The sequence below is a fragment of the Tachysurus vachellii genome, chromosome 11 (genome assembly GCF_030014155.1).
Source record: "Tachysurus vachellii isolate PV-2020 chromosome 11, HZAU_Pvac_v1, whole genome shotgun sequence".
Classification (NCBI taxonomy): Eukaryota; Metazoa; Chordata; class Actinopteri; order Siluriformes; family Bagridae; genus Tachysurus; species Tachysurus vachellii.
In genome coordinates, this window is record NC_083470.1 from 9,851,400 (window position 1) to 9,865,379 (window position 13,980).

Here is a 13,980-nt window from a genome sequence, read left to right on the forward strand (position 1 = left end):
CACAGACACCACAACATGCAAGCCATTCCATCTCTGTGTAGATAATGAGAAAAATCTAATAAAATAATAAACATTGCTCTTATAATGATTGGGCACATTCCAAGGCTAGCTAAATAATAAAACACAACACGGTTCAACACAATGATTGGCATGGGTTTCTCTGTGCAGCCGTGTGGTTTGCAAATAATTAGGAGCGCAGTAGGAAATAGGAAAATTCATGACGACATGAAGATGGCACATGCCTTGTTTGTGTGTGTGTGTGTGTGTGTGTGTGAGATTACAGATGATGGCACTGGGAATCTCTGTATTTCTGTATGTAGTTGTTTGATGCCTGCTGCCTGGCCTGACTGTAGACTAAAATGTTTAAAGTACAAGTGCAGTAAACACACCCAGTGATATAATTCTTACACATTACCTAATTCAAAGCATCTGTCTAGTGCAAAACTGTGTGGAGTTGGAAACATTTCTATTTTTTCACAAATATTTAATAGTGTGAGTCTGGGAGTACATTGCACTTGTAATTTAAGTCCTGGTGATGAAACTCAGTGGCAAAAGTGGTTTATGTTTGGGTTTAATATTATGACTTTAAACTACATCCACCCCAAACCACGCATAACCACTTCTACACAAACACCTGCACCTGAACACACTGATGGGAGTGTTGGCACTCTGTGGATGGCTTCATGTTCTTTACAGACACCTGAACACTCCTCTGATAAAATACATTTGTTTGTGTGCGTGTGTTTTGTTGCAGGCTAAGCAGTCTTTGGCAACGCTCACTAAGGACGTTCCTAAGCGCCACTCTCTGGCCATGCCCACAGAGGCTGTCGTCAATGGCAACCAGGAGTGGGTGATGCATGCGGAGATGCCTCTTACTGCAGCCATCCGTCAGAGTCAACACAGCCTTTACCACACTCTCGACAGACATGGTACACACATGCACATACACACACACATTGCAGTTAATAAAGCTCAGGTCATACACTCACTGTAACTGTCACACAGGAATATATATTGTAATGAGAAAATGATAATAAATATTAAAATTAAAACACACAAAACAATAAAAAATAAACTTCAAATGAAAACAGATAAAATCAAAATTTATTACAAAAAAAATAAATTAAAATAAAACTCAGGCACACCTTTGTAATTTATAGGAAGTGAATATAAGCAGAATTCTCTTTTCTTCTCTCATAATCAACTGTGTGTGCGTGTGTGTGTGTGTGTGTGTGTGTGTGTGTGTGTGTGTGTGTGTTATTCAGTGTTAAAGGCCATACCACAGTGTGTGTGTGATGTTGAAGGAGTGTGTATGGCGCACGCCTCCGGCAGCCTCCGCCTCAGTCCCTGTCACTCACGGCAAACGTCAATGATGTCAGACGCCTCTGCAATGGAGGGCGAGCGATCATCCACGCCGTCTGAGCTCAACTCCCCACGACACAGAACACACTCTCTCTGCAACGTGAGAGCACACACACACACACACACACTCACTCACATCAAACACAGTCTCTATCAAACATCTGAACACACACTTGTACAAATAGTCACTCGGAAACACATGGCTTTTTTATATTCTTCTCAATTCGTCATTCTTTCTGTTGAATGATGCTCTCTGTCACTACAAAAATAAAAATATGTAGAAAATATCTATAATAATAAAAAAAATTATTTACTCACAGTCTATACATTTTCATACAATGTTTTTTTCCTGTTCAGGGTAAAATGACTGATTAAAGGTGAAGTGTTGCTAACAATAAAAAGTTCCTGAAAGTTCCTCAGGGTGTTTAACCAATTTAAAAGTCAGGAAAACTAATTTTTCATTTTTGTAATTATCAAATAGTTATGAATGTTATTATCTAATAAATTATTATTTTGAAATGCATACTGTATAAAGAAACATCTTCATCTCTTATTTACCCTCATATCAGTGCGTTCACTGAGTGAAGAGTGAGAGTGAAGAGGGAGGTGTCTAAGGCCAAGCAGAAGGCATATGACGAGTTGTACACTAGGTTAGACACTAGAGAAGGAGAGAAGGACTTGTACAGGTTAGCTAGACAGAGGGATCGAGATGGGAAGGATGTGCAGCAAGTTAGAATTATTAAGGATAGAGATGGAAGGGTGCTCACAAGTGAGGAGAGTGTACAGAGGAGATGGAAGGAATACTTTGAGGAGGAAAATGAGAGGGAAAAAAGAGTAGAAGGGGTGAACTCTGTGGAACAGGAAGTAGATAAGATTAGAAAGGATGAAGTCAGGAAGGCTTTGAAGAGGATGAAAAGTGGAAAGGCAGTTGGTCCTGACGACATCCCGGTAGAGGTCTGGAAGTGTCTAGGAGAGGCAGCAGTGGAATTTTTAACTAGTTTGTTCAACAGGGTTTTAGAAAGTGAGAGGATGCCTGAGGAGTGGAGAAGAGGTGTGTTAGTGCCGATCTTTAAGAATAAGGGTGACGTGCAGAGCTGCAGCAACTATAGGGGGATAAAGTTGATGAGCCATACAATGAAGTTGTGGGAAAGAGTAGTGGAAGCTAGGTTAAGGAAGGTGGTGGAAATTTGTGAGCAGCAGTATGACTTCATGCCCAGAAAGAGCACAACAGATGCAATTTTTGCTCTGAGAATGTTGATGGAGAAGTATAGGGATGGTCAGAGGGAGTTGCACTGTGTGTTTGTAGACTTAGAGAAAGCGTATGACAGGGTGCCAAGAGAAGAGCTGTGGTACTGTATGAGGAAGTCAGGAGTAGCAGAGAAGTATGTCAGAATGGTGCAGGACATGTATGAGAGGAGCAGGACAGTGGTGAGGTGTGCTGTAGGTCAGACAGAGGAGTTCACAGTGGAGGTGGGACTACATCAGGGATCGGCTCTGAGCCCCTTCCTGTTTGCTATAGTGATGGACCAGTTGTCAGAGGAGGTCAGACAGGAGTCTCCTTGGACGATGATGTTTGCAGATGACATTGTGATCTGTAGTGAGAGCAGGGAGCAGGTGGAGGAAAACCTGGAGAGGTGGAGGTTTGCGCTGGAGAGAAGAGGAATGAAAGTCAGTCATAGTAAGACTGAGTACATGTGTGTGAATGAAAGTGAGGGAGGTGGAACAGTAAGGTTACAGGGTGAAGAGGTGAATAGAAGTAAAGAAGCGAGTGCAGGCAGGTTGGAGTGGGTGGAGAAAGGTGTCAGGAGTTCTGTGTGATAGGAAAATATCAGCAAGAATCAAGGGGAAGGTGTACAGGACAGTGGTGAGACCAGTCATGCTGTATGGTTTAGAGACAGTGTCACTGAAGAAGAGACAGGAGTCAGAGCTTGAGGTAGCCGAACTGAAGATGTTGAGGTTCTCTTTGGGTGTGACAAGATTGGACAGGATTAGAACGAGTACATCAGAGGGACAGCCCATGTTGGACCTTTGGGGGACAAAGTTAGGGAGGCAAGATTAAGATGGTTTGGACATGTTCAGAGGAGGGAGAGTGAGTATATTGGTAGGAGAATGTTGGACATGGAGCTGCCAGGCAGGAGGCAAAGAGGAAGGCCAAAGAGGAGGTATATGGATGTAATTAATGAGGATTTGAAGCTAGTGGGTGCAAGTGTTGAGGATGCAGAAGATAGGGATAGGTGGAGAGAGATGATTCGCTGTGGCGACCCCTGAAGGGAAAAGCCGAAAGAAGAAGAAGAAGATCAGTGCGTTCACTCTTTCCATAACACCCTCAGGCATGTGAATATTAGAAAACATGACACATATTGGTTTTGTTTATTTTTCCATAGGAAAGTCCTGTAGGTAACCTGAACTCAACTGCTAAAAACTTGAATTAGGTTTAAAACATGCAATAAAAATGAATATGTTTTGATTCCTGCAGTCCTTAGAAGATCTAGAGGACCAGAAAAGGAGAAAGAAGAAGGAGAAGATGGGTCTGAGCTCTCTGTCACGTGTGTTTGCCCGAGGAAAACAGAGGAAGTCTCTCGACCCTGGCCTTTTCGACGGTACCAACACACCTGAGTACTACATAGAGGAGGACGCTGACTGGTGATCCAGCCACACAGCCTCTCTGACCTCTGTGTGTCTGTGTGTGTTTGTGTGTGCAAGTGAGATAGTGTCATTATGACCGTATGAGGTGTGTGTGTCTGTGTGTGTCCTCGCATTGCTGCTGACTACAAAAGCACAAGTTTAGAAGCACAAACTCGGATCAGTCCTGCAGCACGCCTGCTCAACATCTCCTAACCTTTTCATCCTTCATCTACACTGAATCTTGCTGTACTTTCTCTGGAAACTTGAAAGGACCTGCTGGATTTGTAAATAACAAAATGCATTGTAGTACATCCTGTGCTTGTAATCGTCTCGTCCGAAATGCGTTTCGTTTAATTTAACCTTGTCTGCTGTGAGCGTGTGTGTGTGTGTGTGCGTGTGTGTGTCTTTGATCATGTTTGCTTTGTTTTCCTGCTCAGAAGTGGCAAGCAGATAAGTTTCAGAGGCTCAGGTTTAGACCCCGATCAGGTTTAGACCATGCACATCAACCTGGGCTGAGTTAATACACTCGTTAATACACACACCAACAACACATATGATTCATATCGAAATCTAAGAGTCTCGTTGTTATCCTCACACATCTCCGGCCTACGTGATATCACATAATATGGAAATGTTTTGAAGCTGATTCTGTCTGCCTGCTTTTCCTACAGGAATGCTCTTAATAATCTGTCACACCGGATATGGCTTTCCCTTCAACACTGATCCATGACCAATTTGGAATGCTCAATTAATCACAAATCCTTGGGTTTGTTATTTTTTAATTTTTAATTTTATCAGATCCAGATCTGGCATAAGATCAGTGACTTAAGGAAAGCTTTCCTCCTCCTCCTCCTCCTCCTCCTGCTCCTCCTTCTCCTCCTCCAACAAATGTATAAAGGGATGTCATGAAACCACAGCTGTCATTGCTCCTTGCAGATGAAATAGGATTGTGTGTATTTAACAAAGCCCAGATTTCCGACATATCATCCAAGGCTTATGACTCACTTCTTGCCTTTTTGTCTTTTTTTTTTGTTTGTTTAAAAACATTCTTTTCATTCCATGGCTAAAACTTGATGTTGTGAAAATGTGAATACTGAATTAACTCTCGGTCAGGGAGTAAAGTAGCTTTTAACAGTAAAGAAAACCTCTTCATGGATGTCTGGGACTGTGTGAATCATAGAAATCTAAATAGCATGGAAACAAATGTTAAAACTATTATAGAAGTAACTATTTTGAAATAAAACCAATGCCATAAATGGTAAAGGCTGAGAAGATTTGTGTGTGTGTGTGTGTGTGTGTGTGTGTGTGTGTGTGTGTGTGTGTGTGTGTGTGTGCGCTTTGATGTTAGAGCTTTAGGGCTGGGCAATATGACAATATAATACAGATTTCATTACATCGTTGTCGTCATATGTTTTGATCATTTTTTTAATTTATTGATAATTACAAACTATATGGAAATTCAAAGAAGCTAATTTGATGTCTGTTATTTGTATTCTGGAGACGTAAATCTCATTTTTACATTTCAACATCTTTTTTTTTTTCTTTTTTTCCGAATTCACACACACTTTTTGGGGATGCAACATCAATCTTTTACTGTCAATTTCTTCATAAAACCTATATAGCAATGCCTTTAAATATTGTGTTTTGTTTTGTTTTATTGCCCACCCCTTGTTCTTTCCATTTTTTGGGAGTTAGCCTTATTAACAATACATTTTAGCCCTCTAAACACATCTAATACTTGCACTGATATACTAAGTGATAGTCATGCTTTGTAAATGTTGTTTATGTGTCTGCTAAAGCATACATGTGTGTGTGTGTGGTAACTGTTTGGGATACTAACATCCTAGAATGCACAATGAAACACAATTTTACCTTGAGGTATAATCCCAGAAGCTATAATAATAAAAATAATAATAATAATAATAATAATAATAATAATAATAATAATAATAATAATAGTGAAACAAGAATATGATTCAGCATAGAATTCAAGAAGAAGAAGAAGAAGAGTAAATATAATAATACATATAAAAATAGCGTTCCCTGGTTCATTTATATTTATTTGTCATGATGTTTTCAGCTTAGCCAGGTCTCTGGAGCATTTGTGTCTTGAGACTAAGCAGAGATGAGGGAGGGAATATGGTTCTGTGCATTAGGTCACTTTGAATATCTTTGTGAGCTGACATCACCTTAGCCTTTAGAGAGGATTCGAGACTAGGACTGAGGAAATGATCACAATGTACCGCCATCTACTGGTACTAGTCTGTATTGTAATCCTCTGTGATACAATCAGATCTCAAATAATTAAACACATCCCAAAAATTGCAATATCAGCATATTCCATGTGTATATGTGTGGGGTTTTGCTTGAACATCTTAACCATAAGCCTGTTACATGTGACACCATGTCTTATCCTGCAGTGTGTCTAATAATGTCAGTACTCTAAGGGTTTTAAGATTGTGACACTCCATGTCCATCTGGCTGATCTGACTGTTTATTAACCATATGCCCGCTAGCTCTGATCCCTCACTGAGTTTGTAATTCAGGGGTGCCCAGTCTTATCCGGTAAGGGGCGGTGAGAGAGAGAAGCTCGACTGATTAAACAGGTGAAGTCAGGTGTGGTTCCTCTGGGCCCTTTGCGAATAAGACTGCACTCCTTTTATCATGTATACTGGTTTCTGGCTCTAAATAGTGTTCTGCTGCTCAAAAATATTTATATTTGTCTCAACTCTCTCTTGCCTTCTCTGCCTTCTTAAGCGAGTCCTTATAATGTATCTTTATAATTACACATGATTCAGTACAAGTGTGAGCAGGCAGATTAACACTGCTGCCTAAAAAAAAAGGCTTTTGCATACAGCCCTGCCTTTTTCCCCTCATCCACTGATTCAGACTCGGATAGCATGTCCAGCCCGGGCCGTCTGAGTGCGAGCCTGTCGGACGGTGAGGAGCAGCTTGACAAACTGCAGCAGGTGGAGCTGGCGAGGACGGTGCCCATGTCCCGGTGGCGAGCTGGCACTGTTCATGCCTGGCTCGAGGTCATCATGGCCATGCCTATGTACATCCGTGCTTGTACAGACAACATCAAGAGTGGCAAGGTCAGAAAATATTAGACACAGCAATTGTATGCATATTAGATACACTGTAAAATATGATACCTGATAACCTGGTCATTGAAATGCAGATATTATTTTATACAATATGCTATTCCTATATATATACACTGTGAAAAATAGATACATTTATACAGTAGACACATGCAATACCATATTAGAATATCATTTATAATATTTACTATTCTCTTAACCAACTTAATTTCAGTTGAAATGCAAACAGTATCCTGTTTGAGGCCACTAAAGAAAATACTCCTATTTTGCAAGCTTTATAAATTTACTGCAAAATGTTAATTCATTACAAATGATATTATCAGCAAAGGAATGCCACAAGTTTATCTAGAAGCTTTTTTTTAATTGGTCACTCAGATTACAGCACACTGAAATGATTTCACCTACCCCAGCTTGTTAGGAAGTTGGGGTCAAAGCAAATCCCTGGAGGAGAGAGGGTTAATGGCCTTAATAAAGGGTTCAACAGTGTGGACTCGATGGTGCTGGGGTTTGAATCCCAACTTTCCAGTCAACAACTCTGAGCCTTATGTTTTTGAGCCACCACTGCCCCAAACCTGGTGAATGATGTTAGATCAAAATCATGGGAGTTGTGACTGAAGACGTTTTTCAGTGGAAGGGAAAAATCTTACGGAAAGTTGAAGGGAGTTAAAAATGTGCTTACAATTAAATTCAAATCACATCCCATGCTCTCGTTACAAATTATCAAATTACATTTCCAGCTTCAGTACTGTTAACAACAAAAGTAAATCCATCAGTGCAATAAATATTCAAATTAACATCTTTTTGTCAAATTTTCAAATTATGTACCAGTTTTATAAAACGCACTCTGTAGATGAGTTTAAGCAGCTCAGCCGAATTTGCAGATTCTGAAGCAATTTATTGTTTTAACTAAGGATGAAGGTGTCAGCCGTGGATCTGAGTACATCCATCCTGTTCAGCCCCAACTACAGTTAGCCTCTTAGTGGTGGCACACACTGCTGATCTGACTCTAAATTAGCTACATTAGATTGGGTAGTGATGTGCAACCAGAGGCTATGAAAGCACTCCTTTGAATGAGTAGGATTAAAAAACAGATAAATCTTCATGAAAATTAAGACTTTTCCCAAAATAGTCTTGTGTAGCTAGATGAATTGACTTCATCTAGTATTTAATATTTTCAGACCATCTTTTTACACTGTGCTTAACCTCAAATTATTGTCATCCTAAATGCTGCTCTCGACTCCAGGTACAGGAATGTTTCCTACTTGAAATTTAGGCGCAACACTTTTTACACTGGGTTATGAAAACCTAATCCAGAGAAGGGTTAGCAGTGCTTTTTGATGCTTAGCTAGATGCTTACGAATCAGAAATTGAGCAGGTCATGAATCATATCTTGTGCTTTGTACAGTCAAGGATTATTTACCTAGTGCCATTTTTCCCCACTGATACGGAGATGTTATTTAAGCCGCCGGATTTATACAATAATGGTTGTTGACACTGGAAATATGCAAATGAGAACGTTAAGTCAGGGGTTTAGGAATGTACAGTGTTAAGTCAGATAATAAATAGCCAGGATTAATAGTTAACTCTGGTTTAAGTATGAGCGGTGTAAATGTTTACTCTGGGTTTACAATGACCCTATGATTAACTATTTCATGTATGAAAAGCACTTTAGCATGCTTTTTCTTTAACATCATTATTTTAGCTTCATATTATAGTCTGAAAAGTGTGTTTTAAGGTCAAAGCAAATCAGTGTTTTTCCTAGTTTTCCTTATTATAAGGCTTGGTGTTTAAAATGACCAATAGCACCTTTAATTTTTGAGGAAAAAACATCTGGTATTTTGAGAAATAGAGGAAATTTTACTTTACATTTTGCAGTAAACTTTTGAGATGCTAATTGTGCAAGGAAGGCAGTTTGTCTGCATCCTGATGTTCAATACGTATCATATCAAGACATTATCTTCATTATCAACATCAGCACACCTTAGGGTAAAAGTATGGCACCATATGGTGCACCTGGTCCTATAAAATGGTCCCATATCTCTTGACATTTAAAAGGACAAAACACAGCACTTGCCAGAGTGGTTAACTCCCACAGCAGATTTATACATGACATTAGGAACCCAGCATGAGAGCAATATAATAACATGTTTTCTGGACATATCTTTAAAAGCACATTTTGGTTTTCTCCAGATATAATTGTGGAACAGGGTTGAAAAGGAACTCATCAGATGATAACACTTCTCAGGGCTTGGTTATGGTTAACAGTGAGTGTTTTGAGTCATCGTTTGCTGTTTGGGTTATTGCTGATTGCCATAGATTTGTTCTCTCATGATGTCCGTGAAGGTTTCCTTTGATAAATTAACTTGGGTAAACTTGGGCCTTGAACTAAAGCTGCTCATCCTTTTAATAGCCACCAATTTGGAAGTCTGAGGCTGAAAATTGCTAGCAAACTTATTATTTGACACAATATAAAAGCCTAGTGCTAGCAAGTGTGTTAGCAAACATCAATAACTACTTCTGGTGTTATTTTAGCTAAACTGTGTAGTCAATGCTATTTTTACTTGTTTGCAAATTCTGTTAAAATCATTTTGTATGTTTGTTTTTTTTGCCAGATTGTAACAAATGTTTTGTGTTTGTTAGTTTCTGTGTGCTGCTTTAAACAAACTTATGGCTCTTTGACACGTAGTGCTAATCAAAATTAAATCTGATTGTATTCACGGGTGTAGCTGTTTAGTAGACTTTAAATAAAACACTCTTTCTCTTATTATATAGTAAGCATAATATTGGTCACTCTTATACTCATGGTCGTGTATGTATTTGTTAGGTGATGTTAGCCTTAACTGACACAGATCTGGAAGCTGGTTTGGGGATCAGCAACTCTATGCATCGCAGAAAACTGCGTCTGGCCATAGAGGATTACAGACAGGCTGAGTCGGGACATGGGTGAGACACACAGTCAACTAATTCCATGCTTTGCTTTGTACACATTATCGCTAGGCCGGCGACAAAAGAAGACAAAAACAAACAGCAAAGTAATTAAACAGCAGTGTAAACAGTCTGGCCTCAATAGTATCTACTGTGCACACAAACGTTGCTATAGCAACCAATCACCTATATTTCAAATCTGTGTATTGCAACTAGTCAAATTAATCTGTTTTTGACTGTGTGTACTGTAAGACTGTCGTATGCTGCGGATCTTGACCACCACTGGGTGGCGCAGGCATGGCTAAATGACGTAGGTCTGCCGCAGTATTCCCAGTTCTTCCACACACACTTGGTCGATGGACGCCTTCTGAGTACGCTCACACGAGCTGACCTGGAAAAGCACCTGCATGTGTCCAAAAAAGCCCATCAGACAAGTCTGCTGCTGGGAATCCAGCTCCTACACATTCTTAATTTTAACAAAGAGGTAAAGCATATGCAAGCGTGCATGCATATACAAATGTATCACTAATAACCTTATTATATAATACTTCATATATTTCCGAAGCTTCTGCAAGCAAGGCGAGCAGACTGTGAGATCCAGAACTCTGACCCTCTGGTCTGGTCTTGCCAGCGCATTATTAAATGGCTCAGAGACATCGACCTGAAGGTACACACTCACACACACTCTCACACTTACACTCACACACAAACACACACACACTTAGAGAGGAATACTGATTGAGGAAATAAAATTGCTAGTGAATAATGTAAATACAAACTGATTGAGATCAAATATATCTAGTATGTTAATTTGTGAGGGCCAAACCTAATTACATTATATACCTTCATAGAAAGAAATAAAACAGCAAATGGAATAAAAAAGTGATTACAAATGAAGACGTACGGTTACAGAGTGAAAGTTACAGTGCTGTCATTTTGTGCGTGTTGTTTCAGGAGTTTGCTGGCAGTCTACAGAACAGTGGTATTCATGGTGCTGTCATGGTGCTTGATCCTTCATTTAACACAGACTCCATGGCAACAGCGTTAGGTATCTCTGCAAGCAAGCACATGGTCCGTCAGCATCTGAGTGAAGAAATGAAGGCCCTACTTGCTACTGCAAGGTGAAAGAGAGGGAGAGAGATTTTCTTATCTTATAAAAACATATGGCTCCAGTCAAAACTGCATGGAAGCATAATAAATATGCCACTACATGTAATAATAGGGTAACCTGAATACATTAAAGTATTCTGAATTCAAAACCAAGTCAGGTCGTGAATCTGTTAGCTTTTACTTAAGCTACATCCAAGTCAAGTCTTGAATGTGGTCCAAGTAGACACAGGGAACCTGGCCACCTTAATGAATTACAAGAGGGATCTACTGCTGTCAGGAACATCCCACCGAACAGAGACCCTTGGGTAGACCCAGAACCCGCCGGAGAGATTACATTTCACCCTTGGCTTGGGAAAGTCTGGTAAACCATCAGAAGAAGAAGCTGGAATTTGTAAATTGACCTTATCAGCCTGTTGCCTCTATAAGCCCAAACAGGAAGAACAGAAGAAATTAATTAACATAGATTATGTAAAATTACATAATGTTGATTGATTAGTTATTTACATATCAGTGAATGCAACATCCTGAAGGTTTTCAAGCCCAAATCAAACTCCAAAATTTATCAAGTGGAAGTTGAGTATTGAATCATAGACAGGCTAGTCCAAGTCAAACCCACAACTATGGCTTTCAAGTGTAGAATAAGAGGTCAGTATAGTAGTATGCAGTGCCCTATAACTTGTTTTATAGTAGTTTTAAATGCTGTCATTGTACCTGTGCAGACTAGATGTTGAGCAAGAAGTTGAGACCATGGGAATTCCACCCACTATGTCCCGTCAGAGCTCTCTGGGACGCGCGACAATAAGCCACCATGATGGTCAACACTCCTTCAGACAACTCAAACTCAGGGTGAGACATTTATTTCTTCACTATAATCAGGAACAAAAGTTAGCAATGACTGTAAAGAACATACATTTGAATTATTTTTCAAATTGCAACCTAACACCTGAATTTTATTTTTACATTTTTGCTTGAGATCACATTTAAGAGGTTGCATGAGTACTGTAAGTGAGTCTTAATGGAAATATGTGAATAATTCAAGTCACACTTCTTCTTTCAGCCAGAAGTAAGTTTCAATCTGAAGAGTCACGGTGGAGCCACGTCTCTAAATGCTAGCTGTGAGGACGTCACACCCCAGCCAGAAAACAGCCCAGCCAGAAACCTCTCTGCTGCTGACCTCTAATCCTAGCTCTAAAATCCTGAGACATGGTCCAAAGCCATAATGAGACCCATCTCAAGGTTTTAAGCTGTAATCAAATGTTGTTGATGAAGCAGAGATTTATATGAATTTATACTTGTCAGTTTCAACCTTTCCCCTGGACATTTTTTATGAAAATGTTATTAACTGTATGTTTTGTATTGACAACACTAGTACTGATGTTTGTTTTGTATTGTCAAATTCATAAAGTCGCATAAATAAATGTGGAGCGTTTTAAATAGCATGTAATAATTGTAAATTTTACCATGTGTCTAATGTTGTGGAAATACGCTTGATTACACCTAACTTTGCTCTGTTCTATTAATTTATTTTCTATTGCAAATAACAGCAAATAATATCCAGGTAATTGGCTATGACTCACCCAGTTCTGCAGATGAAGGCTAAGCCTTGTCTTAGACTTAAAACACTATTAAAAAAGAGACCCTGTAGAAAATATAAGGTCTAGACTTAACCGATGGATTCAAAACCAAGACTGCATTATCCTGTATAGACGTGTCTCACCCTACATGGACTCTGGATAATCTACCAACAACACTGAATCTAAACCTGGGAAAAACCTCCCATTATCTCTAACCTCCATGACTAATAATTTAATTCTCTCAAACAGCAAAGACACACTTTTCTGTGATTAAGCCCTTTAGGTAATAAAATCCACATTCTTTTTTTTCTTTTTTCTTTTTTTTTAATTTATACGGTTGGTATTAACCAATGAGGACATTCCAACAATTGTCCACAACAAATAACCGTTGATGAAGATATAACAAGGTCCGTCTGTCCTGTAATCTCACCATGGAGTTTAAATAGTACTTTAGATTGTACCATATAGTTGGGTAATAACTTGCCTGCACACTGACATCATGACAGCTCATTAAAGGCTGGTTAAACATCGCAAGATACGCTTGGAAAAACATATAAGTAAATATTTTAAATTATTTGTATTAATAGACTCCAGTGGCGTATTTGGAGATTATGAATGTATGTATCACATGTGTCGGGTATCACGTGAATGTGTTTGTGTACCACAGGTGTATATAGTTAAAGCAAAAAAGAAACATTGCTCATTAATGTCACTGTCCCAAAGGTTAATATCACAATAAAGAACAATTTCATACGCATCATCAGTGTCATATGGTAGTAGATAGAAAGAAAGAAAGAAAGAAAGAAAGAAAGAAAGAAAGAAAGAAAGAAAGAAAGAAAGAAAGAACTGAGTTAGGCAAAGGGTGCCATCCTTGTTATAAGCCTCCACAGCTCAGCTTTGACTTCAAATCACATCTCGGATGTTTATTACTCCTTTACAATTCATTACGTCTACGCAATTAATGCAGACAAATTCGTGTATCATATATATTTGGACTGATTCTGAATTCGGACTGAATTATGAATCAGAGCTTTTTCAACCTTAATGGCTTTATCCTGGCCAAGGTTTTGTGTAGAAGTGGCACACGCTGGAAGAATTCACCCTGAACAGGATGCCAGTCCATTGTAGGGAGCGCAGGCATATTCACACAAAGGGGCATTTCAGCATTGCCTACCTGTCTGTCCAACTGCATGTTTTTGGACAGCAGATGGAGATCTGAGAATCTAGAAAAACAACCCACACAGCTATGAAACCAAAACAGTATAACCATCCATTTGACA

General features: G+C 39.3%; 2 protein-coding genes across 5 annotated transcripts in view; both read left to right on the top strand.

The window, feature by feature from the left end:
• Positions 1-5,243, top strand: part of LOC132853336 (kazrin-A-like) — a 40,405-nt gene extending 35,162 nt beyond the window's left edge. For all 3 annotated transcript variants that reach the window (XM_060880990.1, XM_060880991.1, XM_060880992.1), the window contains 3 exons: positions 755-929; positions 1,266-1,462; positions 3,839-5,243. In XM_060880990.1, the coding sequence (XP_060736973.1) occupies positions 755-929; positions 1,266-1,462; positions 3,839-4,009 (543 nt within the window). In that variant the 3' untranslated portion in view covers positions 4,010-5,243. The remainder of the gene's footprint in view (positions 1-754; positions 930-1,265; positions 1,463-3,838) is intronic.
• Positions 5,244-5,994: 751 nt separating this feature from the next.
• Positions 5,995-13,015, top strand: LOC132853337 (kazrin-A-like). 2 transcript variants are annotated; one of them, XM_060880993.1, is made up of 7 exons: positions 5,995-7,082; positions 9,916-10,034; positions 10,269-10,500; positions 10,582-10,683; positions 10,971-11,137; positions 11,846-11,972; positions 12,184-13,015. In XM_060880993.1, exons 1-7 carry the CDS (start codon positions 6,888-6,890, stop codon positions 12,304-12,306), a joined length of 1,065 nt encoding a protein of 354 aa, XP_060736976.1. In that variant the 5' UTR covers positions 5,995-6,887; the 3' UTR covers positions 12,307-13,015. The 2 variants fall into 2 exon arrangements, with proteins under 2 accessions (XP_060736976.1, XP_060736977.1); XM_060880994.1 differs by having other exon boundaries at positions 12,188-12,284.
• The last annotated feature ends 965 nt before the right edge of the window (positions 13,016-13,980 follow it).

What these genes read in the sequence shown, in the direction of transcription:
- LOC132853337 (XM_060880993.1), top strand. Translation starts at nt 6,888, where the DNA reads ATGTCCAGCCCGGGCCGTCTGAGTGCGAGCCTGTCGGACGGTGAGGAG. An exon ending in ACAACATCAAGAGTGGCAAG is followed by an intron (nt 7,083 to 9,915) that starts GTCAGAAAATAT and finishes TGTATTTGTTAG; the next exon opens with GTGATGTTAGCCTTAACTGA. An exon ending in TCAGAGACATCGACCTGAAG is followed by an intron (nt 10,684 to 10,970) that starts GTACACACTCAC and finishes GTGTTGTTTCAG; the next exon opens with GAGTTTGCTGGCAGTCTACA.